The 24,600-nt window shown below is 49.7% G+C and overlaps 10 protein-coding genes across 10 annotated transcripts; 3 read left to right on the top strand and 7 right to left on the bottom strand.

The window, feature by feature from the left end:
• Window positions 1-58: 58 nt before the first annotated feature.
• Window positions 59-2,033, bottom strand: N7484_004753 (putative C6 transcription factor (AmyR); the record flags this gene model as incomplete). Its single annotated transcript, XM_057115173.1, has 3 exons — window positions 59-484; window positions 545-995; window positions 1,063-2,033. 3 exons carry the CDS (start codon window positions 2,031-2,033, stop codon window positions 59-61), a joined length of 1,848 nt encoding a protein of 615 aa, XP_056975313.1.
• A 1,503-nt stretch (window positions 2,034-3,536) lies between these two features.
• N7484_004752 (fumarylacetoacetate hydrolase family protein) lies at window positions 3,537-4,590 on the bottom strand (the record flags this gene model as incomplete). Its single annotated transcript, XM_057115172.1, has 4 exons — window positions 3,537-3,838; window positions 3,899-4,214; window positions 4,275-4,513; window positions 4,563-4,590. The coding sequence occupies 4 exons, from the start codon at window positions 4,588-4,590 to the stop codon at window positions 3,537-3,539; spliced, it is 885 nt and encodes a 294-aa protein (XP_056975312.1).
• A 185-nt stretch (window positions 4,591-4,775) lies between these two features.
• On the top strand, window positions 4,776-5,268 carry N7484_004751 (uncharacterized protein; the record flags this gene model as incomplete). Its single annotated transcript, XM_057115171.1, has 2 exons — window positions 4,776-4,915; window positions 5,076-5,268. The coding sequence occupies 2 exons, from the start codon at window positions 4,776-4,778 to the stop codon at window positions 5,266-5,268; spliced, it is 333 nt and encodes a 110-aa protein (XP_056975311.1).
• Window positions 5,269-5,538: 270 nt separating this feature from the next.
• On the top strand, window positions 5,539-7,537 carry N7484_004750 (ABC1 kinase family protein; the record flags this gene model as incomplete). The annotated part of the gene is made up of 2 exons (XM_057115170.1): window positions 5,539-6,281; window positions 6,337-7,537. The coding sequence occupies 2 exons, from the start codon at window positions 5,539-5,541 to the stop codon at window positions 7,535-7,537; spliced, it is 1,944 nt and encodes a 647-aa protein (XP_056975310.1).
• Window positions 7,538-7,640: 103 nt separating this feature from the next.
• N7484_004749 (oxygenase MpaB family protein) lies at window positions 7,641-9,179 on the bottom strand (the record flags this gene model as incomplete). Its single annotated transcript, XM_057115169.1, has 4 exons — window positions 7,641-7,913; window positions 7,970-8,696; window positions 8,743-8,771; window positions 8,826-9,179. The coding sequence occupies 4 exons, from the start codon at window positions 9,177-9,179 to the stop codon at window positions 7,641-7,643; spliced, it is 1,383 nt and encodes a 460-aa protein (XP_056975309.1).
• Window positions 9,180-9,684: 505 nt separating this feature from the next.
• On the bottom strand, window positions 9,685-13,119 carry N7484_004748 (ssDNA endodeoxyribonuclease RAD2; the record flags this gene model as incomplete). Its single annotated transcript, XM_057115168.1, has 1 exon — window positions 9,685-13,119. The coding sequence occupies one exon, from the start codon at window positions 13,117-13,119 to the stop codon at window positions 9,685-9,687; it is 3,435 nt and encodes a 1,144-aa protein (XP_056975308.1).
• A 417-nt stretch (window positions 13,120-13,536) lies between these two features.
• Window positions 13,537-16,837, bottom strand: N7484_004747 (putative importin 13; the record flags this gene model as incomplete). The annotated part of the gene is made up of 4 exons (XM_057115167.1): window positions 13,537-15,885; window positions 15,948-16,443; window positions 16,533-16,723; window positions 16,775-16,837. 4 exons carry the CDS (start codon window positions 16,835-16,837, stop codon window positions 13,537-13,539), a joined length of 3,099 nt encoding a protein of 1,032 aa, XP_056975307.1.
• A 1,181-nt stretch (window positions 16,838-18,018) lies between these two features.
• Window positions 18,019-19,502, bottom strand: usgS (transmembrane protein UsgS; the record flags this gene model as incomplete). The annotated part of the gene is made up of 6 exons (XM_057115166.1): window positions 18,019-18,375; window positions 18,432-18,709; window positions 18,751-18,824; window positions 18,875-19,047; window positions 19,102-19,208; window positions 19,445-19,502. 6 exons carry the CDS (start codon window positions 19,500-19,502, stop codon window positions 18,019-18,021), a joined length of 1,047 nt encoding a protein of 348 aa, XP_056975306.1.
• A 279-nt stretch (window positions 19,503-19,781) lies between these two features.
• On the top strand, window positions 19,782-22,304 carry N7484_004745 (uncharacterized protein; the record flags this gene model as incomplete). The annotated part of the gene is made up of 1 exon (XM_057115165.1): window positions 19,782-22,304. The coding sequence occupies one exon, from the start codon at window positions 19,782-19,784 to the stop codon at window positions 22,302-22,304; it is 2,523 nt and encodes an 840-aa protein (XP_056975305.1).
• A 638-nt stretch (window positions 22,305-22,942) lies between these two features.
• N7484_004744 (retrograde cargo receptor ERV46) lies at window positions 22,943-24,400 on the bottom strand (the record flags this gene model as incomplete). Its single annotated transcript, XM_057115164.1, has 3 exons — window positions 22,943-23,888; window positions 23,953-24,133; window positions 24,208-24,400. 3 exons carry the CDS (start codon window positions 24,398-24,400, stop codon window positions 22,943-22,945), a joined length of 1,320 nt encoding a protein of 439 aa, XP_056975304.1.
• Between the last annotated feature and the right edge of the window lie 200 nt (window positions 24,401-24,600).

Raw genomic sequence — 24,600 nt, 5'->3', positions numbered from 1 at the left:
AGAAAAAGACATGCATATGCAAGCACCTGGCATCTCATGGACCACAGACACAGCGCTCTCAAAATCTAAGTCCACCTTGTCGACCCAGACCTAAGTCACCTAATAGTCCATGACCGTTCCCATGTCCATTCCCATGATCCGGATTCTCACCATCCCCCAGAATCTCATCCACGCCGCGATCCATAGAAGCCAGTAAATTCCAACCCGGCTCATCAGCCCAAGATCGCTGACCCGGCTCACCGAGCGTAGGCAAAAAATTCCCCATGTTAATCGAGCCATCGAGTCCGATGACAGTTTTGCACCGTTCCAACAACGGAGCAAAAAGGTAAGACGGGGATCCTCGGATTTGTGAGAGAGTATGCAGGATTCCCCAGAGCAGTTCACGGGGATCAACGGTTGATTCGGCTAATCTGTGGACAGCTTTTGAGCCGAGGGAACGGGCTACATCTGTGACGCAGACGCCCATGTCGAATAATTTTTGTTCCTAAATCAGATCATATTAGTTTGACACCAACGAAGTGGACGAAATGGGATATCCTCATACCATTCCAATTCCATGGGCATCCACCGCGCCCTGTGACGCAGTGCCAATCACACTCATCACAGCTTTGCCAACCAACACGGGTAAATGAAACGGTAAGACCGATTCGTCTTTTGAGCCGGGTTGTGTCGCATGACTCATAGACAGTTTCCACATCATAGCTTGAAGCCATTGTTGCGTGATGAGGATATCAACCTGTTGGATTTCGAGGACACCGTCCAGTGTTATCGGCTTGCATAGACTGGATTGAATGACTGATGTGGGTGCCTGCTCAACAAGTCCTTCGCCTCCACCCGCGGAAACCCAGTCGTAGAGATTTGCGGTTAGTTTCTCGAAGATGTTGATTAGGTTTATGAAGCCGTAGGCTAAGATCGGGTCTTCGGAGCAGAGGACTTGTGGTTTGTGGATTGAGCTGCGGAGCATGACTGGTTTGGATTGTTGGAGGGCGTATCCTCTTGATAAGAGTTAGCAAAACAAAACAAGAAAAGGGGATATATCAGCTGGAGTCTTCAGGAGCTTACCGTTCTGTAATAAAAAGTAGCCAAAATACCCGCCTCCTCTCCTCGGCCTCCTCAACCTGAAAATCCGCATAACTAGATTCCCGATGTAACCCCAACGTGAAAGCCATGGAGGTAGCTTGACAAAGATAGAACCACGCATGAGTCTGCTTATCCAGATTCCCATAAGATGCAAACAAGAAGAAGCTTGTCAGCAGATTCTCAATACTGATATCCTCCACAATATCGCATTCCCTTCGAGCTCGCACAGCTTCCTCTAACAATTTCTCTCCAGAAACGAGCACATCCCCATCACCCAATGTCTGCATCCTGGCCGGGTCTTGAATGGGATTCGCACCATCAAGCTTGAGCTGGATATGCGTTGCAGCACACAACGCAGCCAGGAAGGCATATCTCTGCGGTAATAACCGCTCAGGCTGCTGACTATCGCGTCGAATTTGATCACCCCGCACGACGGGCATAATGGGGAAAAGGTATTTCAAGTAAACGTTCACATGCGCGAGCAGTATCTGTGGTGATAATCGCGCTATCTGTGGTGGGATTATAGGGCCGTATGCGGAGGAATCAACGGTATTGATATCCGTGCTGTCGGGCGAGGAGCCCAGCTCCGGCGGCGGGAGTTGTGAGAATGAGTCGGAGAGATCATAACTGTATGGTGCATCGTTGATCCCGAAAGCAGGTGAGGTAGGAGAGCTTATCCTGAAGCCTGATTGATCGCCAAATCCATCTGCGCTGTAGAGCTGGTCTGGAGTTGCGGTTTCGCCTCGTGCGGGGATGGGGTGGATCGGCGCGAGGGGGTAGAGAGTTCGGAATTTGGGGCCCTTGCGACGGAGCACGTCACTGTATGAGCATGATAGCAGTAAGCGCTGGCATTTGTCACAGGGCAAATCGCGGGAGCATTTTATTTTACGCCGGCGACAGTTGTCGCAGGCTTGTTTGGTCGAGGGGGCTTTGGATGGGCCCACGAAGTCCATGTTTAGCTATGCGATACAAGCTTGGAGAATAGTTAGGGTAATCCACTGGGCATAGTCTTGGTTCAAAGGGCGCTGAACATCCGGGGAAATCATACTTTAATAATGCAAGTTAATTAACGTCAACATACTGCATCTGGGGAAGCGCGGGGCGCAACAACATTCAACCCCGCAAAAGGCCCATGCACGCCTAATATAGTTTCGTTATATGGTGTGATGAGGTTATCCAGGGATCCGCTTCTTGCCCGATATTGACACCGAGACCTTTCATACAGCCTGTGGCCCTGAAGTATGATTCCAGGGCTTTGCTACTAGGATTGGATCCATGATCAACACAGGTAGATTGTTAAGTTTACGCTAAAAACCCACATCCAAGCCCACAATACGCTCCAATCCCCATACAATACAGCCTTTCAAACCTTAGAAGCAAATGGAAACTTCCACTAGAACCTTGGTAGCCCCCCAATCCGGAAGATTACAATCTCTTCTCCTGCAGGGGCGTCCTCTAAGCGAAGTCCCCTCGTCCCGATCACCGCCAAGCCAAGCCGACGTAAGCCATCTCGTCGTTCTAGAAGGTTTGGATAATGCTTCCCTGTCAGCAATGAGAGCCACAACCCCTCATGAAATGACGAGGGAGAGACCAATGCGCGATTTTCTGGTCTTACCCTGCTAGCGCGGCCCGCTAAACCACGCCTAGCCCGTCTCCGCATATCTGCAAGGGAAAGAAACGGGGTCCCCAGGTTGACCACCATAGCCGATCCAATCAGGGAGTTGGACCCCCTCGTCGAGGCGTTGAAGCTGGGATTGCTGTGGTTGGGGGATGCCGAGATTGTTGGCGGAGTTTGCTCGGGAAGCCGAATACCGTGCGCTCATAGGCGCTGCCCTCTTCCCACTTTTTGTCCCATCGATGAGCTAGTGCTGCTCCGTAATGGCCTCGCCAATGTTTGTAGCCTGTGGGACCGGACTGTCGGATACTACCGCCTCTGGGGAGCTGGTCAGGAACTCCCCGAGATTCTGGCGATTTTGTTGGTTTCGCCGAGTATTCTCAGCCTGGATTCGGGCTCTCTCCACTCAGTATGGGGCCACACCTTCCCCACCGAAGCTGCAATACCGAAGCTAAGTATGTTGTAATCATTGCATAGATGTTGGATCATCGGCAAATTTCATGAAACTAGCGGTGATCAAAGCCTCGGCAGTGAGGTTACAGTGTACTAGTGGTCCCTAGCCACTAACGTCCAAAGGGACTAGGCTCTAGCTTAGTCTGATTATAGAACTTGGAAATTTACGGTAACTTCGGTATCTATGTTCATATCCTGTTCAATGATTGGCTTATTGCATGAGAATAGCATGCCTAGGTGTACTCGGTCCGGTATGTAACTTCACCTGAAACGGAGGTATTATTCCAAACCCCATTTCAGACCAAAGGATTTGGTAACTTTTGACAGGGAAATAGGCGTCCATACTATACATAGTCCCCACATTTATACTCCACTGGCCCTTGCTGCCTTACTGGTGCTCGATTTTGTTGATGAGGGTGCCCACATGTGGTAGCAACTCAACGGCAAACTCGTCACCGGCCTTAATGAACTCCTTTGGAGTTTTAGCGGCACCAACTCCAGGCGGAGTACCTGTCAGAATGATAGTGCCGGCCGGCAATGTAGTACCCTGCGATAAAAAGCTAATCAACTGTGGCACTGAGAAAATCAGGTCAGTAAGAGGGCAGTCCTGCATAACGCGGCCACTCTTGAGACCGCGAATCTTGAACTTGCTAGCGTCTGGCATCAGGGCGGCAGATACGAGCACGGGACCTTTATTTCGTAAAGTTAGCTATGATCACATATTGGGTTCATGTAGAGAAGTAGTCATACCGATCGGGCATGCGCCATCAAAGCCCTTCGAGAAGGACCACTGGCTCTGATTCATCTGTGCTGTCCGGCTCGACACGTCATTGGCGGCGGTGTACCCGAGGACATAGCTCAGGGCCTCGGACTCGGGCACATCCTTGGCGTCACGACCGAGAACAATGACCATCTCCGACTCATAGTCGCCGGTATTATCTTTCTGGGTGATCTTGGGGAGGACAGTAGGTGCCGGCCAGGGATCGGCGAGCGAGGTCGAAGGCTTCATGAACAGGGTTGGTACATCAGGGAGGGGAAGGGACATTTCCTTTGCGTGCGATACATACTAGACCATCGAGTCAGCGTATAGCTCCTATGATCCATATAAAGGTGCTAGATCACTCACGTTCAAGCCAATGCAACGGATCGTCCCGACCTCAGTCTTTGCGAGAGGAGAGAGAATGCGGGCAATAGACTCTGTCGATCCGGTAATTGAACCCGGGTTCAACATAGAAGAGCCCGAGAATGGGCGTACCGAGACATCCTTGCCTTGGTACACGGCCAAACCGACATCTAGTTGCGGATCGACCGGCTCGCCGATGAGAACCTTGGCGGGGTTGGATTTCGGGACAAAGCGCACCAGGCCTGGATATGGTCAGTTCAAGCTGTACATGTGGAGCTGGAGGCATCCTACGCGAAAATTTAGACGCGATCTTGGACATGATGATATACGGAAAGGAGCTCCAGAGCAGACGCGAGCTTCTTATCGGAGTATTTCTACCCCGGCGCTCCCACAATGTGGGGAACGGTGACGCAGGAGCTCCCACAGTGTGGGAGAAGCTGTGACGAAACCAGACGCAATAGCTTCATAGCTTCTGTCGCTTTTTAATTCAATTATATAGTTGTAATGTCTGCTCCAAGTGACCCTTTCACGCTCGTTACTATCAACTCTGCGCCGGAGCGCGCCAAGCGGCTCATTGGCCGTGTGGCCGAGCTCTTGAGCGACCGGCAAACAATTATTCCCATTGATATTTGCGAAGATATAAGGTATGTGGTTGTAATTATGGTAAGTCTAAACGCGCATAGGCATCGACGAGGTCGAAGCTTAGGTCAAGGGGCATATGCCAGACGTTCTGGTGAGTTCCATAATAGCGCGGACTACTGATTCGACAAGAGTATTGGCTAAGCAGTGCTGGCTATAGTTCAGTGCATCGATGTGGACCGATGAGGAGGCCAAGCAGATCTATGCGATCGCTAGGTCGATCAATCCGACTATCAAGCTGCATGCCATACCTAATGGTTTGCAGGTCGAGCGTGGTCCCGACGCCATTGTCGAACATCTTTGCGAGAAGGTGCCGCCACTGCTGGACAGTTGGATGCACCGCTACAATTTAAAATAGCAATTAGCATGAAAGCTCGTAGAATGGTAAATAACCAGGTGCCGATGGTGTGTTTAGTCAGACGTCGACTGCATGCGACAATTTGCCGCAGAGATTAGATTGATTCACCGAGCGTCACCGCGGATGACGCATCGCCGAATTCCATTAACTCCGTGAACTCTCTCCTCCCTTCGATTCCATAAAGGACACCGGTCCTTTTTCGATTTTTTCCTCTATTTTAACGCCGTCACATCTCACAATGCACCAGGACTAATGTCCTATCCTCCTGCTATGGTGCACGCGACCCTGCTCCGGTCTCTACGACCACGACCAACCCCCCTCGCCCTCCGTCCTCTGCTCCGCCGACATGTCCACCCGGGCCAATATCAACCCTTTGTACCACCATCACCAAGTTCTTTAGGTAAACCCCAAGCAGCAAAGACCTACACCCGTACCCGCAAATGGCTCCGGCGATTGTTCTACACCTCCGTCACAGCGGGTGTGATCTGGGGTATCGATAACCAATTCTACGCCTCCTCCCTCACGCGAACCGCACGAACATTCTCCCTCGGCCTCCTGGTCGCACTAGACTATAAAATTAACTTCACACCACACCCTCTCTTCGCATATTCTATTGCAGCGGTGCATGCTCGCAATGCGGAGCGCTTATCAGACCTCCTACGTCATAATGGGGGACTCTACTTGAAGATGGGTCAGGCTATTGCTATGCAGTCTGCGATCTTGCCGCCGGAGTTCCAGGCCATGTTCTCGCGGATGTTTGATGATGCGCCGCAGAATGACTGGAAGGATGTTGAGAAGGTTATTCGGGAGGATTTTGGCGCTTCCCCCGAAGAGGTCTTTGGAGTTTCGTTTTCTGGTGAAGCTGGGAAAGGTGTGATGGAGCGGAAGGCTCGCGCAAGTGCCAGTGTTGCTCAGGTGCATTGGGCTCGTTTACCGGATGGAAGGGAGGTGGCGATTAAAATCCAAAAACGTGAGATTGTCCAGCAGTTGGCTTGGGACCTATGGGCTTTTAAGTGAGTACTCTGCTCGAGTTATGGTTTACAACGAGTTGCATACTGACCATCTCAGGGTCGTGACATACATTTACAGCAAAATGTTCGACATTCCATTCTACAGCTTAGTCCCATATATCAGTGAGCGGTTGTCGCTTGAAACTGATTTTGAGAATGAAGCCACCAACTCTGAGACCATGGCCCGGTTGGTCGCTGGCGAGCCTCGACTGCGTGATCGGGTATATATTCCGAAGGTATATCGCGAGCTGAGCTCAAGACGTGTCATGACTGCAGAGTGGATCGAGGGTGTACGACTATGGGACAAGGACGCGATCACGCGGTCCTGGCGCGGCGGTTGGAGACAAGGTAGTCCAGGATGTCACGGAACTCCCATGGACCAGCCGAAAACCGTCCCCATGCCTCAAAACGTCGGAGCCGAAAATCTCAAGCCTGAACGCAACTACTGGAAAGGTCAGAATAACCGCGGTGGTCTAGGCCTGTCTCTGAAGGACGTCATGACAACCATGGTCGACCTTTTCTCCGCCCAGATGTTCCTCTGGGGCTGGGTTCATTGCGACCCACATCCAGGCAATATCTTCATTCGTCGCAAGCCATCCGGAAAGCCGGAGCTGGTACTCATCGACCACGGCCTCTACATTCATATGGACCCAGACTTCCGACACCAGTACGCCCGATTCTGGAAGGCTCTCTTGACCTTTGATAACAAGACACTCGGTGAAATCGCGAAGGGATGGGGTATCCAGAACTCAGACATATTTGCTTCTGCAACCCTGATGCGTCCCTACCGTGGAGGCGACTTGTCAACACAGAACCACATCCAAGGCCTCAGCAAATCCGAGCTACAGCAACGCCACTATGAATTGCAGCAAGGAGCCCGCAAGGCGATCCGCGAGATTCTCGGTGATGAACAAAAATGGCCGCAGGAACTAATCTTCATCGGACGTAACCTGCGTATCGTTCAGGGGAATAATCAATTCCTTGGATCGCCAGTGAACAGACTCAAGATCACCGCGACATGGGCCTCGCGAGCGCTTGTGGAATCACCCGATCTTCCGCTATTGGAGAAAGTCCGCAACCTGGGTCAACACTTTATGTTTCATTTTGTACTCTTTACTAGCGATGTATTCTTCTATTTCACCAAGGTTCGCCAGTTTCTTCATCTGGGTGGTGGCATGGAAGATGATATCGAGGCGCAGATGCAGGGCATGGCTAAGGAAATGGGTGTAGAGTTGAACCATAGCGTGTTCGAGGGATAGACTAGTCTAGACAAGACGACAAGACACCTCTCTACTTATACCATCTGACTCAGACCTTCAGGATCACTTGCTCAACTCTTCAACTCCGATCTGCATTCCCGAGTCATGTTCTTATCACGCCGAAGAACTGGTTGGAGGGTATCACTCTCGCTGCAAAGATCAATCCCAAGCCCAGTGTAACCATTGCAGTAAGCGCAGCTAGCAGTCCCAATCGCGCCAGAGTCTCAACTCCAGGTTTCTCGAACTTGGTTGATCGTCGTTGTCCCAGCCGCGTAGTCCGGGCCAGTGTTGGAACATACTTAAAGTCGAAACGAGACTCGCGCCCAAGACCCATCTTCTCATCTAGGATCATCTTATAATAGTATTTCCGCCGGAGCTGAATGATTATGTTAGTACATGAATGCTGATGAAAATGAGCAACAGAGAGCATACCGAGATCATGAAGCGGTCCATAAAATAGATCCGTGGAATAATGAACGAAATCCCAGATACCCAAATACAATACCCCCAAATAAGCACTCGATAATAAAAACTCGACCTGGGAATCTCCAGTTCATCCGAAAGTCTCTCCCCATTCAACAGCCGACTCAAAGCCTCCATAAACTCCTTAGAAGCGTACGCAGGCGCCGTGTTCTCTAAACCAAGAATAATATTCTTAGCAAGAACTTTCCCGATTTCCGTCGGATCGATTTCCGATATCAACAAAGACTCCATAGTGGCCTTCGCCATCTTCGTATCTTCAAACGGCTCTGTCGGTGTACCCATATACCACGCAACAAGTCTCCAAAGCGCAATATAATCCTCAATCTCCTGCTGACTGAGAAAGATACCTTGGCGTGGTAGCCCGAGCCAGACGACCGAGCTGCAAAATGTGTTTATTGTGCCGATACAGTCCAGGTCATTTACGGGTGTTCCGTATTTCTGGACGTCGTAGTAGTCTGGGTTTTGGTTTGCTAGACTAAGGATTCGAAGGCGGACTGTTGAGTGGAGGAGTCGGACTCGGATTGTGGATATGTGACCTTCGCCGCCTGGTTTCATCCCTGAGACTGAGCTGTTTACTTGCAGGACGTGCTGTAGGGTTTCGAGGAGGCGGCGGCGGACTACCTTTGCGTTGAAACCGCCTGTTCGGGAGAGGGTTTCTACAACTCGGGTTGCGCCCCTGAGATGTTAATTGGATTCAGTGTTTTGGGTGAGGAGAAACTTACATGCCGCCCAGTAGGCTTTCAAAGCTGAGCTATTCGAGGTAAGTTGGGTGAATACCAGGAAGGACTTTTGGATGTTGACATACCACGTTCAAAATCGCAAGGCCATATCGGAAGAATACATCCTGTCCTCTCTGAATCTGCGTCCAATCTACCCATTCGGGAACTGTATTGATCTGGGTCCACAGCTCCTGGAGCTTCGGGTCCTCGTCTGCGTGGTTCTTGAGGAGGCTATATAGATCCTTGTGGAATGGCTTGTCGGAATCCCCGTCCGTAGGGATCTTATTTAGTTTTTCCACACATTCATCGGCCAGGGTATCACAGGTATAGGCCATAGGCCGAAGCTCTTCTTCAGAGCGATGAAGGTTGGACCAGTGGAAAGAGTAGCCCCAGTAGTGGCATTCGGTGGTGTTGCCATGCCGAGAAGGTTTCAGAGGCATACTTGCGATCTGCTTAGAAAGACGATGATAATTCAACTCAAAACAATAGAGATAGTGTCTTTACATCTCCTATATGGTGGAGTTCTTATAATGGTGATTTATATGAGGTTTCTCTCTTTTCCGGTGTCACGGCTGGTGCAAGCCGTACCGTGGTCCGTGGTCCGGGGTCCGGGGAGAGGGGTTGATCTCTTCGCATGTGAACCAGGTCTCTGAATGATCGTCATTCTTGATACAAATCAGACATCGTGTATTGCATCTGATTGGCTCAAGTGCAACTGCCCATTTCTTTCTTGGTCTAACCGAGCGTGACTAGGGGATCATCACATGCAACTGACCCCACGGGACAATGCTACATACGTGGGTTTTATGAACTGACCAGCCCTACAGTACATTGTAGACTCTTCGGAAATATCGCCCTAAATTAGTATTTAATCGCCACATAATCTGTATATAGATCTCTAATGTACATTTGAGATGCTGTGAATGTACATTTGAGATGCTGTGATTATGACACGTTGGGGGTGGCGCGGGTTTTCCGTTTCTTGGTCGTGCCGCTACCCGTTTTGTTCGATATACTCTTCCCTGCGGATGTGGATGTAGACGCAGATGTGGGGTCGGTCCCATTCTCCACTGGCCCACTAGGTGAACCCTGGGCTATCTGAGCTTGCCGTTGAAGGCGGCCAAAGGCTTTTTCCATGCGACTCACGCCGCCACTACGGACCCGAGGCGCAAATGCGCCGGCACCTTGGGGGCCTTGCATGAACTGTGTAATGTTAGACTGGGTACCTTCCTCTTCCCTGCGATTCATATCTCGAATCACAGGCACCAGTACCTCGTCTGTTCGCTCCGGACTCCACCCAATCGTCGACATGAGAAATCCTCTCAGGCCGTTCAAATCTGGCACACCCCACTGGAATTGCGAGGGATCAGAATCAACCTCTGGCTCGAGATAGGCCGCCTCTACCCGCTCATCAGGGAATGAGGGAGGTAAAAAGATCTTCGACGCCTTCTTGCGGAATTTCTTGCGGAAGGCGAGATGTTTGTCATCTGGGTCGTTAACGCCCATCTGAATTTGTGTCCACCAGTCACGAAATTCTTCCAAGCTTGAGAACTCAGTTATCAGTTCGAGTGCCGTCACGGGTCCGATACCAGGAATACCCTCGGTATAATCGCTTCCCAGAAGATGGGCGAAGCTGATAAGCTTTTTGCGATGAAGGGAGTATTCCTTTTCAAAGTCGGAGGTCAAGTAGCATTCAACATATTTGCTTTGATTGAACATATTCTTGTACACTCGGGTTCCACCGAAAAGGAACGTATCGCTATCGTCAGTAACGATGCCATCCACAAGTCCCAATGACACTAGCTCAGCGCACTGCGCTTCGGCCTCCATGGGTGCTGTGATATAGGGCAATCCAAAGAGCTTTAGTAACTGCTGACACTCGTTGATCATAATTTGGGTAACCTCGTCTGCGTCACGTCGGTCTTTCTGTTGCTGGTTCCGTAGTTGCTTCAGTTCTTGCTCGTAGTCAAATGCCGTTTGAATAGGGGCGGCCGAGTTCAAAGTCTGAGCAAACCGGGCATGCTCTTCAGATTCCTGGGCAAGTTGATACATGAGCTCTTCATCCTCAGGGTCGCTAAATTCGCCATCGTCATCCATGATTGGTCCCATACTAGTAGCCTCTTCCCGGGGCTCGGCGCGCTGGTTAGGGGTGGTAGTGTGGGAGACCACAGCGATTTCCGGGACCTGTGGGGGTTCAGGCAAGACATCTTCAAACTCCGGCTCGGGAGAATCCTCAGTCTGTGCGACCTGTGAGCGTTGCTCTTTGCGATCGAAATTATCCTCGCGTGATGGCAAAGCTGCGGCTTGAACCTCAACGCCAGGAGGCTCTAGAGATGAAGAAACCCCGTCTTCAAATTCAACTTCAACGGATGGCCGAGCGAGAGGTTCTTTTGTGGAGCTGTTTCCTTTCTTATCATCGAAGATCGGCTCTTCATTTATTCCCACATCGACATCGAAAGCCTCTTCATTCAAAACCTCGTTAGTGGTTGGGGTACGATTCTGCTCAGGCATATTTGAACCCGTGTTGGGTTCAGCTTGTGCAACTTCATCCAGTTCAACTACTTCTTTGTTGTCGGGCATCTCATCGACATCAATGACCTCCGTTGGGCGGCGGTTAGAGAGAAATAGATGATCGGGCTCTTCTGAGTCCTTCCGATCTCTGGATTCATCAAACGTTGGATCTGCAATGAATTCCTCGTTTAATTTCGCCCCTGTGAACCATGGTGGTAAAGGTTCTGCCTTGTGCTTCTGGGATGACTCTTTCACAAATCCTCCCGCGTTCTCGTCAATTTCGGTGGATGGATTATCTTTGGGTGCTTTGTTGAGTTTTATTGACTCGAAAGGAAGAGGCCCATCGAATGGGTTTTGTGGCCGAGACTTTTTTGTAGAAACTTTTGTCTGTGCGACTGCAGCTGCAAAATCCATGCCATCATCATCGCTTTCGCTGAGCATTGGATCCGGCATGGCATTAGCGTGCGGCATCGTGTCCCTTGGTCGATTGATTGGAATATCAGGCATTTCATCATCATGTTCTTCATTTGTCTGTAAAGACAGAGATATGGCTTTATGAAGCTCGTCCTCTTCGTCATCATCAAAGTAACTGTCAACGTTATTCTGATTATGTTGAAAAAGAGGCCCCTCGCTGGGTACGAAAAGAGAGTCATCTTCAGCCTCTTGTCTTCGAGATTCTTGTGAGGCTCTTCTCATGTCGGTGCTTTCTCCTGAGTGTTGTAGTGACGAATCAAATACACCTTCTTGAAGAAATGGTAGCTTTGGCAGACGGTTAAGACCCTCGATTGGTACATCTTCAAACTCCTCATCCGATTCATCAGACCCAGACAATATATCTGGCAATCCAATTTGATCCACATCAATTGGTTTGTCTTCGTACCCCTCGTCCTTGTTCCCCACCACACCAAGGACCCAGCCTCCTTCATGCTGGCTATCCTTAACGAGGACATATTCCCTCCCACGTTCGCCCGCGATACGCTGCCCAGATTTGTAATATGCCTCCTCCCCATTCATGCCGTTGATATTCATAAGTCGTTGCGTCAGGTCATTGCGTTCTGTCACTCGCTCGATTTGAAATCTAGAGAAGTCCATGCGATTTGGGAACATGACGTCCAGCTGTTCTTTGGAATAACCCATCCTCAGTCTGCTCCGGAGTCGAGCCGCATTCAGGATATTGTAGCGGTCTGTGGCCGGCAGGCTGAGAAAGAAAGCGCTGTCGAAGTCGATTTTGGAAAAGTCATAGAGATTGATATCTTGCCCTTGGTGAAAATGTCTTGCATATTCTTCCAGCTCTTCCTGTGACATGATTCGAGGGTCATTTGGTGCGCCCATCTCCTCCAGCGAGACATCCAGATTCGGGAGGTGATAGGCATCCTTCCTCTTGAATTTCCGATTCTGCTGTCTTTCTTTGTCGGTCAAAAGGGCTTCTTCTGCATATACCGGAGCACCAATTTCTTCATCCTCGTCTGCACGGATACGCTTTTTGCTTTGTCTTCGTGCCTCAGCTTCCTCTTCAGCGATTCTTTGCATTTGAACTGCGAGTAGCTTTCCAGCCGTCCGAGATGCATCCTCCCTCCGCCCCTCACGTCTTCTTTTCCGCTTGTTGATGGTCTCCCTTTTGAGTATTGGAGCGCCGCCATCGAAGACGAAGACGGGCTGAATGCCGACATATAGAAGCTTGCATATCCGACGAAAGAACCCCACAATGTGAGAGTTCCTCAGTGCATTTCCCTCCTTGTCACGCACTGCTTTCAGGAATTGATAGATCCAGATCGACGCGTCGACGGCCAACCGTTTTTTATTAAGAGTTTCGAGTTTGATAGGTCGGGCGCAAGGCTGCACAACCGTCCAAAGGCCCGTGACACCCATGGTGTGAAATTGCGATTCCACACACTGTGTGCGAAGGAGGTGAGATAATGCTCATGAGAGAGCGGGCATGCGGCTCCTGGAGTTGGAGAGGATGATGACATCGGTCGCCAATGGAGACGAACGGGTCCACCAGGGCTTACCACGCGGGGTGGCGCGAGGTCACGTGATCTCTCCATTTGGCAAAATTGGATCCGAAAAGAGAAGGTGAGACTGGGGCTGTATGAACTCAAGAATCAGAGGTAAATTCACGGTGATTATAATTTTATTAATAGCTTCAAAATGAAGATTTACGGCTCGTCCACGGATAATAACCTCGAGGAGAAATTTCAGTAAGGGTAGAACAAAAGCACACGGTAAAAGATCATTCAAGCCATAGTCTAGGGAGGACTTTATATTCTACTCCCTCAAGTCTGCTTTTTACTGGGCATAATCGAAAGTCATGCCACGGCACTTCAGCCAAAGAGACCGCACAATCTCTAGTGATGGCGTTCTCGCACCTCTAGCAACAACGAGAGACTCTAAGAATCGAGACTTATCCTGCGCTGAGAGGACTGGTATCTGTTGGCCATTGGCATCGGCAACCTGGGCATCCAAGGAATTGAGAGCAGTGTTTAGGCTTGGACGTGCGAGTGCCATCTTCTTGAAGACGGTTCGCCGAAGCACGTCGTTTAGAAAAGCCAAGTCAGAACGCGCACAGCGGCCTGCAATCTGCCTGACCAAGGTTTCACATAAAGATGGAATGAAACGCTCCAGAACTTGATCAAGAGCCACGGTTTCTTCAGACGATCCACCGCGCAGGTCCATCATGGCTATCCAGAAGGCCGATCCAGAACGAAGGACGAGAGGTTCTGGCCGAGTTAAAGCGTGAAGAGTAAAATTCAGTAAAAGGGCAAATGTGGGCGTGCCCTGTGATACGGGGCCAACGGCGGAAGGAAGTGGCTCTGTCAGGGAGAACAGAATAGCGTAGTATTTGGGCAAAAGGCGTGCAAGGAAATCAATCCCGGCATTGGCCGTTTCAGGATCGTAGAGATTGGGATTGTCAAGCATCGAGGCGAACAATTGCGACACATGGATGATCAGCTCCACGGCCTGGTCTCGAACTTGCATCGCATGAGAGCCATGAGACGCAAGGAACGAAGATGCCGTAGCCATGATGACATCTGTGCCTGAGATCCCCAGTGGGAAGCTTTTGATAAAGTCGACTGTCAATGACGGAGGGAAAACAAACAGACCGGAAGACTCAGTATAGCCAGCTTTGAGAATATCGCATGCTGAATCGATAATACCGCTGTCAACTGGGAAATCCACAATAAGTAGTCGCATCGCCTCCATGATGAGTTGTTGCGCCGAGGCTCCAGGGCCCATATTCCAAAAGGATGGTGGGTATGGATTCTGCTCTTGTGCAGCATCGACGTTGATAACATCTTCTCCGTCAGACCGTAGGCCCCTTCCAAGACTGGCAATGCAACTTAAGACAAGATGACCGTGGACCCGAGCGATATCGTATGCAGAGCCAGCTGCTTCTTCGCGGGCTTTATTGGCCTCTTGGACGAAAAATCCCAGAATCCTCTCTAATGTTTGCACTTTCTGTTGGTCTGAGTCTAACTTTTGTATAATGGTTGCAATTCCCTCGAGGACTCTGGGCATGGTAGACACAGTTGCCGTCGGTTTGGTACGGAACTGATCTAATCGATCGAGGAAGGTAGGGAGCTCTGTAGTCAGCATTCGAGAGCATGACTTTGACAGAGTCAATATTGACCGCGAAGCTGGCTGAGCACATGAATCAAAATTCAGGGATTCAAATAGGATGTTGAGAACATTGGGCAGGAGGAAGCTGTGACGTTCAAAATATGACTCGTATTTACCGAAGGAGTCAACAAGTGTTTGACGTGCCTTGAGCGGAATGCCGGTCTCACCCCCAAGGCACAGTTGTGCAAAGGCGTTACTTCCAAAAATAGAGTCCAAGCACTGGTCTGCATGACCATTTTCATCGACAGCCTCGGATAGCTGAGCAAGACAGAACATAGCGGCTTCAAAGCCCCGCCAATCAAGCTTTTCAAGATTTGTGGTAGCAATTTCTTGGAAAACACTGATAAGCTCGACGCCAAGAATTGGATATGCCGACAGAAGATAGTCGCAGGCTTCATGACGGAATGCATTGAATTCGCTCCGTTCATCGTCACTCCAGTCAGACAAATCAGTGGGATTGGGATAAAGCAGCTTGTTGAACATGCCCAGAACCACTTGGGCCATTTGGGCCTTGACTATTTGGTATCTTGAATCGGTAGACTCTAGTTTGTCCGGGAGGCATTCGGCAATCTCGCCCCAGTACTCCAAGGCGCGGGTAGTGGCTGATTCGTCAATAGCAGCGTAGCCTGGTGTTTTGAAGATATTGTGCAAGATGGCAAGTATTTGAGTGTTCTGAGGCTTCATTGGTTCACTGAAGAGATCAAAGTTCACGTGGGAGACATATGCCACAAGAAGATCAACGAACGTCATGCTGTCAGTATCTTCATTCTCATCAGCGATTGCAATCAAGTGTTTTGTGACAATCGAGTCAGAAAGAATTTGCGACATGGTGAAAATGGAGTGATTATCAAAGGCCCAGGAACGGGTCTCAAGGGCCGAAGTTAGCACAGTGGCTGCACTTTCATTGAAATTTGGTAGCTTGAGTGCCTCTATTATATCCTGGCCACATGAAACTGCAAGGGTCTGGGTTTGCTTGTCCTCGGAATGGCGATGGTTTCCATAGACACTAAGCCAGGTCTTTCGATTAGATTCAGAGTTAGCCTCCTTCTTACAATACAAATGTATGCAAGAGTTCTCACCTTCCATGAGCCCATAGCTTCATTACCTAAAGTGGATTCCATAGATTCACTGCCGGCTTCAGAGACATGGCAAGCGATCTGCCGGATGATGTATTGGACGAGCAAGAAAGCATCGGCAATATTTTCCACTACTCGCTGAATAACTGAGCCAACCAAATCTTGAGGTTCAGCTTCCAGTCGCAAACCTTCCTCAGCCAGTGCGACCGAAAAGAATACCAGCGCTATGGCTTTCTGGGTATTCAGAACTGGTAGGACTCCAGTCAGGAAGTCTACTGTCTGTGAATCTGATTCAGAAATGTAGCCACCATGCGCAAGGCTCGCCGCTAGTTGCCAGAGGGCCCTCTTCCAGGAGCTCGCAGAGTTTCGGAAGACAGCAACAAGACTCGAAGCAAGCTTCCTCACTACCATAGCCTGCTCACCTTCATTCACAATCGTGATGAAATGGTTAATAAGACGCTCCAAGATTTGCCAAGTCATTGGCTCCTCAATGTCACCCCTATTACTACAGTCAGATAGGGCAAAGGGCTTCGGACAAGATGCTTTGTTGAAGTTTCGGTGCATTTGAAGCGTTATATGAGAACTTACCCAGAAACATTGATCTTCACTGTAAACGTGAGAGCGCCCATGAAGCGATGGTGAGTAGAGTTTGCACGTAATAGCGAGTCTGCAACTTCCCAGGCATGCTCGCCTTTCTGTAATTGCTGTAACCGGGTTTGAATTTCATTGATTCTGGTTGGGTTGCGCTGGTTTGAGGGATCATAAAGCTGGGTTACTAACTGAACATAGTGAGCATACACGTCCGAATAAGAGATCACGGGTTAATTTACCGCATGAGCTTCCATTATGGGCTCTGTGGGTCCAGGGCCCATGTTTGGGAAACGCGTCGCCATGTCTGAGGTAGAAGAGAAAGAAAGTGGGATGAGAGAGTATACAATGATTATCATCACGTGGTGATAAGATGGTGGCTATCACGTGCGTATGCCCCACCACCGCCAATCATCTGTCGGCTACAAGAAGTTCCCTATCGACGAGATTCGTGCCAACTATAAGTCGGATGGAGATAATGGACGAATCGCGCTGATTATCACTGATAAAATCGCCTTGGAAGAGCATTTTGACTGCCTACTTGCTGACTCCGAACGTTGGTACTAAGATTCGCGTAAGGCATCACTTAATCGAATAGCTCGCCGGCCGATTATCCTTATGGAATGAGTCGTGTCAGCTTCTAAGTTTTGGCAATCTCGATAAGTTGAACTATGGTGGTGCGCTGCGTAGATAGTAGGACAATCGTTATACTTTGCACGAGTGTCTTTCTATTGTATTCATGACTATTGACGACGGAGACATGCGCGCCACTTTGAACAAGCCGAAGCTAGTTCATATTCCCGTCAAAGCAACGCCTCTTGAGTTAGCAGCTTCTTTGACCAGCTGAATTTCAAGGCTATTATCACGTGCCTTTATTCGCCAAAGCATGTTTATCACTATTCGCATATCAGATTATACCGGCTTATTGGTTGAAAACTGTCCTTGGAGGTGGACTGCTGGGTGACCGAATACACTTGTACAATTGCAGTATTTTCCCCATCATTCTCCCCCGTCATCCTCTCCTTTACTCTTCACCGGCCAACGGTGTTCTGTACCTGGACGACCCAAATAGAATCTCTTATTGAAGTCAACATGTAGGCTAACGCTTCAACCGACTCTCGACTCCAGGTCAATGAGCCTCTTGCTATAACTCGTCAGCGACTACGCCTAGCAAACACATGTACCCCAACACGCATGTAGATACCTACATTCACATGATTCCATGGGTTAAAAGCGCTCCAAACTTGTTAAAGTCAGATCTTTCAATTCGAAACTTTCAAGCCCTCTATAATATATTATGTAGAAAAATGGGGGAATATGCTTTCGGTCATGGTGCTTAGGTTTGAGGTTTGAAATGATCTTTGAAGTTGTTTGAAAGTACTCTATGATACTCTATAATGGATATCGTATCACAGAAGCTCCCCTACATGCAATTGACCGAAGCATATGTCCCACCGGCAGCGTCCCCTCTTCTCTGCTATGTTGATCAATGGGTTTTCTTTCCCTCAAGAGCCGAGTCGTGCTTGAGGTTATCTTGGCTGGATATATTGAGCTTGTCAATGTGGTCAAGTGGTAGACGCAGGAAGTCATGTTTATTCTTCCAAGTTACTTGACTCTCAGCAAAGCCTTCACTCTCAACTGGGGATGGTGGTGGATCAGTAATCTTTGTAACAAGGTATGCCGTAGATGCCTCTGCAACGCCGTACATAACCACACCAATGAAGGGGGTTTTCAAAACAACGGTAAAGGCAAACGAAAAGCCGAACAAAACGCCCTCTCGGTCGCGGAACCAGCGGCTCTTTTGTTCCGGAGTAAACTTGATACGGCGGAAGTACGGTTCAAGCTAAATTATTTTCGTAAGTAGGTTCTCAAGCCAGAAGATTTAGCACTAGTACTCACGAGTTCGCGCATCAGACTTCTTGATGCAAAGTAGGTGTGGAGGAACCGAATGATGTATGTCTTGGGGAGAACCAGTCCAGCACCAAAAATCACGACAGCTGGCGCTGTGCCGACATGCGATTTGAAGGTATAGAAACTGGCTGCTGGCATAACAAAGCGGCCAACGATAGGGGTCATAGACAGGAAATACACTGCTAGGCCCAGCGCAATTTTCTTGCCATAGCGATTGGCAAATGTCATGAAAACCTCCAATTTGGGGCGTGATTGGCGAGGGCCCCCTTGGTCGGAAATAATTCCAAGTTGGGGTAGTACATGGCACGCAAAGTGTTGGGGTCCTCAGACTTATGTTTCTGGGTGTATGTTGTGTCCACCCAGTGGATGGATTGCATGAAACTTAACCAGGATCAGTAAGCGCTTAACAAATCTGGATCCTATAATCTTACATCTCATCGAGAGTCGGGGTAAGATGGCCCATTAAGGTCATCAGTAGAAATGGCACCTGGAGAACAGATTTGGACAAGAAATCCAGGCCATTGAGAAGATCGTCGTCCCATGTTGCACTTTCTAGGTCGATAACCCAGGATATTATGTACAGAACAAACTTTAGGCCGATTATCTGGAAATTGAAGATTAGAATGCAATTTTTAAATGATTTCAAAGTATGACATACCGGAATCTGGATAATTAGCTGGATGACAACCCCAACGGCAACTGCTATAGCTGCTTGACGAAAGTGCTCATGCTTAAACAGATCTGGATTCTGGAGAGCGCGGACAGCTGCATCGGGTAATAGTCAGTTTCGGAAAAACATAGGGGTCTGGTCCAATTCGCAATCTCCAATTAGCTGCCATGGTGGGCCCTCAGAATAGGCAACACACAGTTGCACTTGTCAAGGGCCCACGAGCCCTTCATTCAGGGCCCCACACAAACGTTGCGTATGAGCCGAGAGATCCGAAAGGAAAGTTTCTTGTCCACGGGGCTTGATCTGTACAGAGAGAGTATGGGAGACAGACTTCCTACCACGGTGAGCTGGAAGCCGCGAATGACGGCATTGGGCTCGAAGTTCGACATGATCGAGCCCGATCCAAGTCTCACAACAACAGCAATATGTTCTGAGATATTTTGATGTCTCAAATGTCCAAGTGCGAGATCAAGGAGGTTCCAAAGAACAAATTGCCAGGCATCCACCGTTTATAAAGATGGAGCTGCGTCATGTCACATGGGGATTGTGGCCTGAGGCAATAGTATGAGCCTCCCCACGCACAAGGCACGCGCTCATTGCGCCGATAACGATCCTCCAACCACCAATGTGTTCACCTCGCGGTGGTATCGCTTTGTCCACACATGACAATGCCTGAGCCTCAAAGTGAGCCCTTGGGTCAGATACACTCTATCCGGCGCTCAGTTACTTTCCCCACGAAGTTAATTCCGCAGTCGACACGCGGTTCCGGTGCGCCAAATCCAAATGTCGCAGAGAACGTCATCTTCTATCATCCCTCCGCGAAGATAGTCCATTTTGCTCCCAGGGCTTTGGCCCCGATTCCGTCGAGCTCCGCGCCCACCGATTTTGATTATCCCGTCGATACAATCGAAACGCTCCCCTGGCGCTCTGCGACGGAGCGAACCGTCGCAACTGCGCCACTGAGACTCGAGAAAGTCCATGGGCTGACTGTGTTCCTGAAATGCGGAAATGTCGTCCATGCGATTCTAAAGAACTCACAGTGCTGGTGTGTGGATGGGGTTTCGAAATTTGTCCTGCGCATTCGCCCTCTCACATATTACCGCATCGAAATACCCCACGAAACTCAGGAGGAGAAAGGGTTGGTAGAGGATTTAAAGGTCGCTTTACCAACGGTACTCCGCTATGAAGTTACTCCATGTCCTTTCAAACGAGAATTCACTGTAGAGCTCCCTGAGGAAGCTACGGCGCCTCGGCGCAAGAAAGCCTGGCGCCCCAAGGGTCGCAAGGAGAGCGTGGTCGCATCATCCGGAAGTGAACAGGGTTCTCCAGTCGAAGGCAAGCCAGAATGGCTTGATTCTGTTAGTACAGGAGATGACACTGATGGAGCTGCAACCGATGATAGTGCAGTACCACCCGAGCGGTCTGACAGAATAACTTCGGATGTTTTGTCGGCGCGTGACAGATCGCCTTCTCCTGGCATATATGAGCTTCCTCAACAGCCGAGGGTTACGAGACGATCAGTTACCGAAACACCACAAACATTCAGTAGCCTCCGAGCCAAATTTGATGTTCCGTTGGTCCCAGAAGAACAGCACGGTATTGAGCCTGCGCCTATGGCTGAATCTGAGTTTACGGTTGAAAATGCGGCAGCCTCCGAATTGGGGCCAGTCGCTGAATCCACGTCCATCTCTAAGTCTGAGCCTATCGCTGGATCAGAGCCTGGTCGCATGGTTGAGCTTGAATCTGAGCCTACGCTCACTCAATCTAGCCCCGCGCAGCCTCAATTTACTGCAACCCCCAAGGTTCTTGAAGAACAGCTTGAGCCGACGATTTCAATTCAAGTAAATGATGAGCCTGCTGAAGTAATCACCAAACCGGGTGAGCCTGTTAACGACGAGGAAAAGGGGTTCGGATCCTCGTTGGCTTACGCGGACCATGAGTACAAAAAGGCTGAAAACGAACTTGTAAGCAAGATTGAGCTGCCTATTGAGCCAAAGATTGAGAACACCGAAACTGTGTTGCATGAAATTAAGCCTGAAACCCCTGCGAATGACCCAATCAGCCGGCATGAAGCTATTCCTGTTAACTACGTTTCCGAGGCTGATGCTTTGGAGCCCAAAACTACTAAAGATGAATTGTCAGAGCTCAGCGAGGAACATGCTTCGTCCGAGCTCGACTCAATGAGTGACGATAAGCTTCCTGGCTCTATTCATATTGAAGCTGAGCCTACTGAGCCTACTGAGTCTGCTGAGCCTACTGAGCCTCCTGAGCCTGCTGAGCCTGCTGAGCCTACTGAGCCTACTGAGCCTACTGAGCCTACTGAGCCTGCTGAGCCTGCTGAGCCTGCTGAGCCTACTGGGCCTACTGGGAGTGACATGACCCAACCCGGCCAAGGTCAGGCTCAAACAGGGCCCCGATCATCCAAGGATGAGCCACTGGGTGACATCCTTGCTTCTGAGTCTGAAAATTATCCAAATCATTCATTTTCATCCACACCTGAATCTTTTCATTCCGCAGAGCCCCACTCGCCATCCGACTCAATTTCCACCCATGCTACTTCCTTGGGTTCTCCTGGCACGGTGCACAAATTTAAGATGACACATGACCAAGATTCTACGCCAGTTTATCCGACCACAAACACAATACCATCTGATACGGTCAACAACAGCGCAGTCTCTAATGTCGTCACAAATTCGACAGAGGAGTCCCCTATTATTAACAGATCTCAGACGGCTCGGGAAGATCCGCCTCGGCCTTCATTGAATATTCCGTCAACCTCAAGACAACCCAACCTAACATCTGCTTTTCCCTCGGACCTCACTCAAATGAGTTCCGAGTTCCGTCGCCGAGCACAGGCAACCAGACAACGAGATGTTTCCCCAATGCCAGCCCCTTCTAATATATACCAGCCGACCCCTGGAGAAGAATCCGCCTCGCTAATCTCCAAAGCTTTGACTCTTGTGCTGGTACCACCCATTTCCCTGTTCATCATTTTGCTCCATATCGCCGCCCGCATTGTCATCAACCCATCTGTCAATTCTACCAAGGCCATCTCTCAATCCGGGTCACAGTCATCTTCCAAAATCAACGTGCCCGAGGATGACTTCAGCTTTCCTCTGGAGCGTGAACCATCATCTGAATACGAAGATGCCCAGATGACGAAGAAAACTGATCCATGGGAACTTGACTAGCCTTTGGCTCTGTGACCATTATTTGTTTTAATATTTCCTTCTTCTTCTGTGTGACTTTTGCACTGTTACTGGATTTAATACTTCTCCTTGCTTGTATCTGACATGACGACGTCATTTTGTTTATGATTATCTGGACACCGGCCATGTACGGCTCACGGGTTGGACTTAAGGCATATGCCTATGACATTTGTATTCTAGCGCTGCATACCTAATACGAGACCTTGGGTCAGACTCTGATTATTTGGACATCAAATTTGATTTGTATTATAAAAATGCTCAGGTGGTCTTGCCAGAGACTTTCCCGGACAAGGCCAGTTTATACGTTTTAATTGTATGGCCTTCCAGCTGAGCTAGCATTCAAACCTGAGGCGATTCAGGAAGCTACAGGAGTTATGTAGGTACTGCGAAAAAGACGATTGCTATTTGATGGAGGGATACATACATGAACCCATGGTACAAAAAAAGAACAAAATCAATGTATATAGGTATCCCGAAAACGCCACAAGTGCCAACTTCACTTCGCCGCTCTCCCCATGCTTACAGACAAAAATGCCTAACGGCGGCTTAAACAGAGACAAATCGACATGTCCTTATTTGCCTTCTTTTCATGTGAGACCAAATTTAAGCACCAAATAGATCTAGTTTGAGTGAATCTTCTTAATGCGCATGCCACCCTCGTAGAGGCCACGATCTAGGGCCGCAGCAACTGTCAGGGTACCACCAATAATAGCACAAACACCAGTCAAGAAGCCTGTGAAAGACTTAGGGCGGGTCTCACGGTTTATCACCTTCATGGGAGAGATATCGTAATTGAAGAAGACACCGGGGATACCACCCGCAGCATGCAAACGCTCCTCGTGTCCGTCAGCAGCATCGTTTCCACCCTTGAGAGAGCGCTTGTGCGAGGTGACAGAGTACTCGTGGGCTTCAATGCTGCCCTGAGATCCATAGGCGAGGCCGTGGCTGCCGAGAGGAGCCTTATCATAAGCACTGTGGATGGCAGACGAGAATGTCGGGTCCCAGCCCAGAGGCAGGTAGGACGTCGAAACGATCTTCAGGAAATACATAAAGTTGAAGTCGGGCACGTCGGTGGTCTGAGAGGTTCCATCAAGTGGGTTGATATGGTGATCCTCGGTCCATTGCCAACGGTCAGCAAGCTCAACAGGTAGCTGGGGACCAAATCGGAGCTCGTGAATCTCGTGCGCCATTGTGTGCATGTTTTCGGCGCCTGATTGACTGTCCAGGAAATAATTTTCCAAATCGTGGGCGTGCATGTTCATGTTTGTGAAGCTGCGACCGGGCGCAATGTGGAAATTTCCGACCACTTTGTTGACTCGAAGGACACCCTCAATGCGACATCCCTCACGACGCTGGGCCTGCAGTTTCTCGCCGTATCCTTCCCTGGTGCATTGCTCCACGTTCTCTCCAATACCAAAGGCCCATGACTTTTGCGCATATGCCTCACGCACTTCGTCGCAAGTGTTGCAGCAGCCTTCCTTGGCCGCATTGGCGGGCGCGGTTGCTCCGTAGCACTCACCGCAATAGTTAGGGTCTAAGTGTTTGGCGGCATCGGCGGGGGAGTGTCTGTATGTCGCGTCAGTTGGTACTTTGGCGAGGCCCGAGCGGTACACCAAGGAGTGACACTTACAGATCCAATGATTGGACGTCAATGACCTTGCCTCCCTCTGCAGCAGAGGCCAGGCGAACCTTGTTCACACCGTGCGCAACGCCCACTTGCTGCTCACCAGAAACATCCATGACATCCAGTGTCAGAAGCTGGCATGGCAGCCGGGGGAACGTCATGTTCAAGTGGATCTCCATTCTCTCGCCTATATACATAGGCATTTAGCGTCAGTCGACTCTCCATAAGATCCAATGGCGTGTATGCATTTATGTCTCATACCTCTCGACTTGTCCACGATAAGCTCCGGGTGTATCACAATTCGGCGGTAGTCAGCCCACTCTCCCCAAACCAACCACAAGACGACTAGCAAGGAGGCAATTGTGATAATACCGCCGGAGTTGGTACGAATGCGCGCATCTTCGACGGTCTTGGCGAAGGCATCTAGCCTTGTGAATCGCGACTTTGCGGGCATCTCACCAGGCAATTGACGACAAAGGAATGAGTCGCCAGGCCTATAGGAATAGATGAGATTGACACGTAGTCTGCAGGTTAAAGAGAGTTTAAGTTAGCGGAGTCCGAGAAGAACGCGCAAGCTATTAATCGAGTAGCTCAAGTATGGTGATTGCGCCGAGGGATATGGCAGAACAATGTAAGGGGAGCCATGGTCGGGTC

This window comes from Penicillium longicatenatum, assembly GCF_028827895.1.
Source record: "Penicillium longicatenatum strain IBT 33135 chromosome Unknown contig_2_segment0_segment0, whole genome shotgun sequence".
NCBI lineage: Eukaryota > Fungi > Ascomycota > Eurotiomycetes > Eurotiales > Aspergillaceae > Penicillium > Penicillium longicatenatum.
This window is presented reverse-complemented; position numbering and strand designations above follow the sequence as displayed.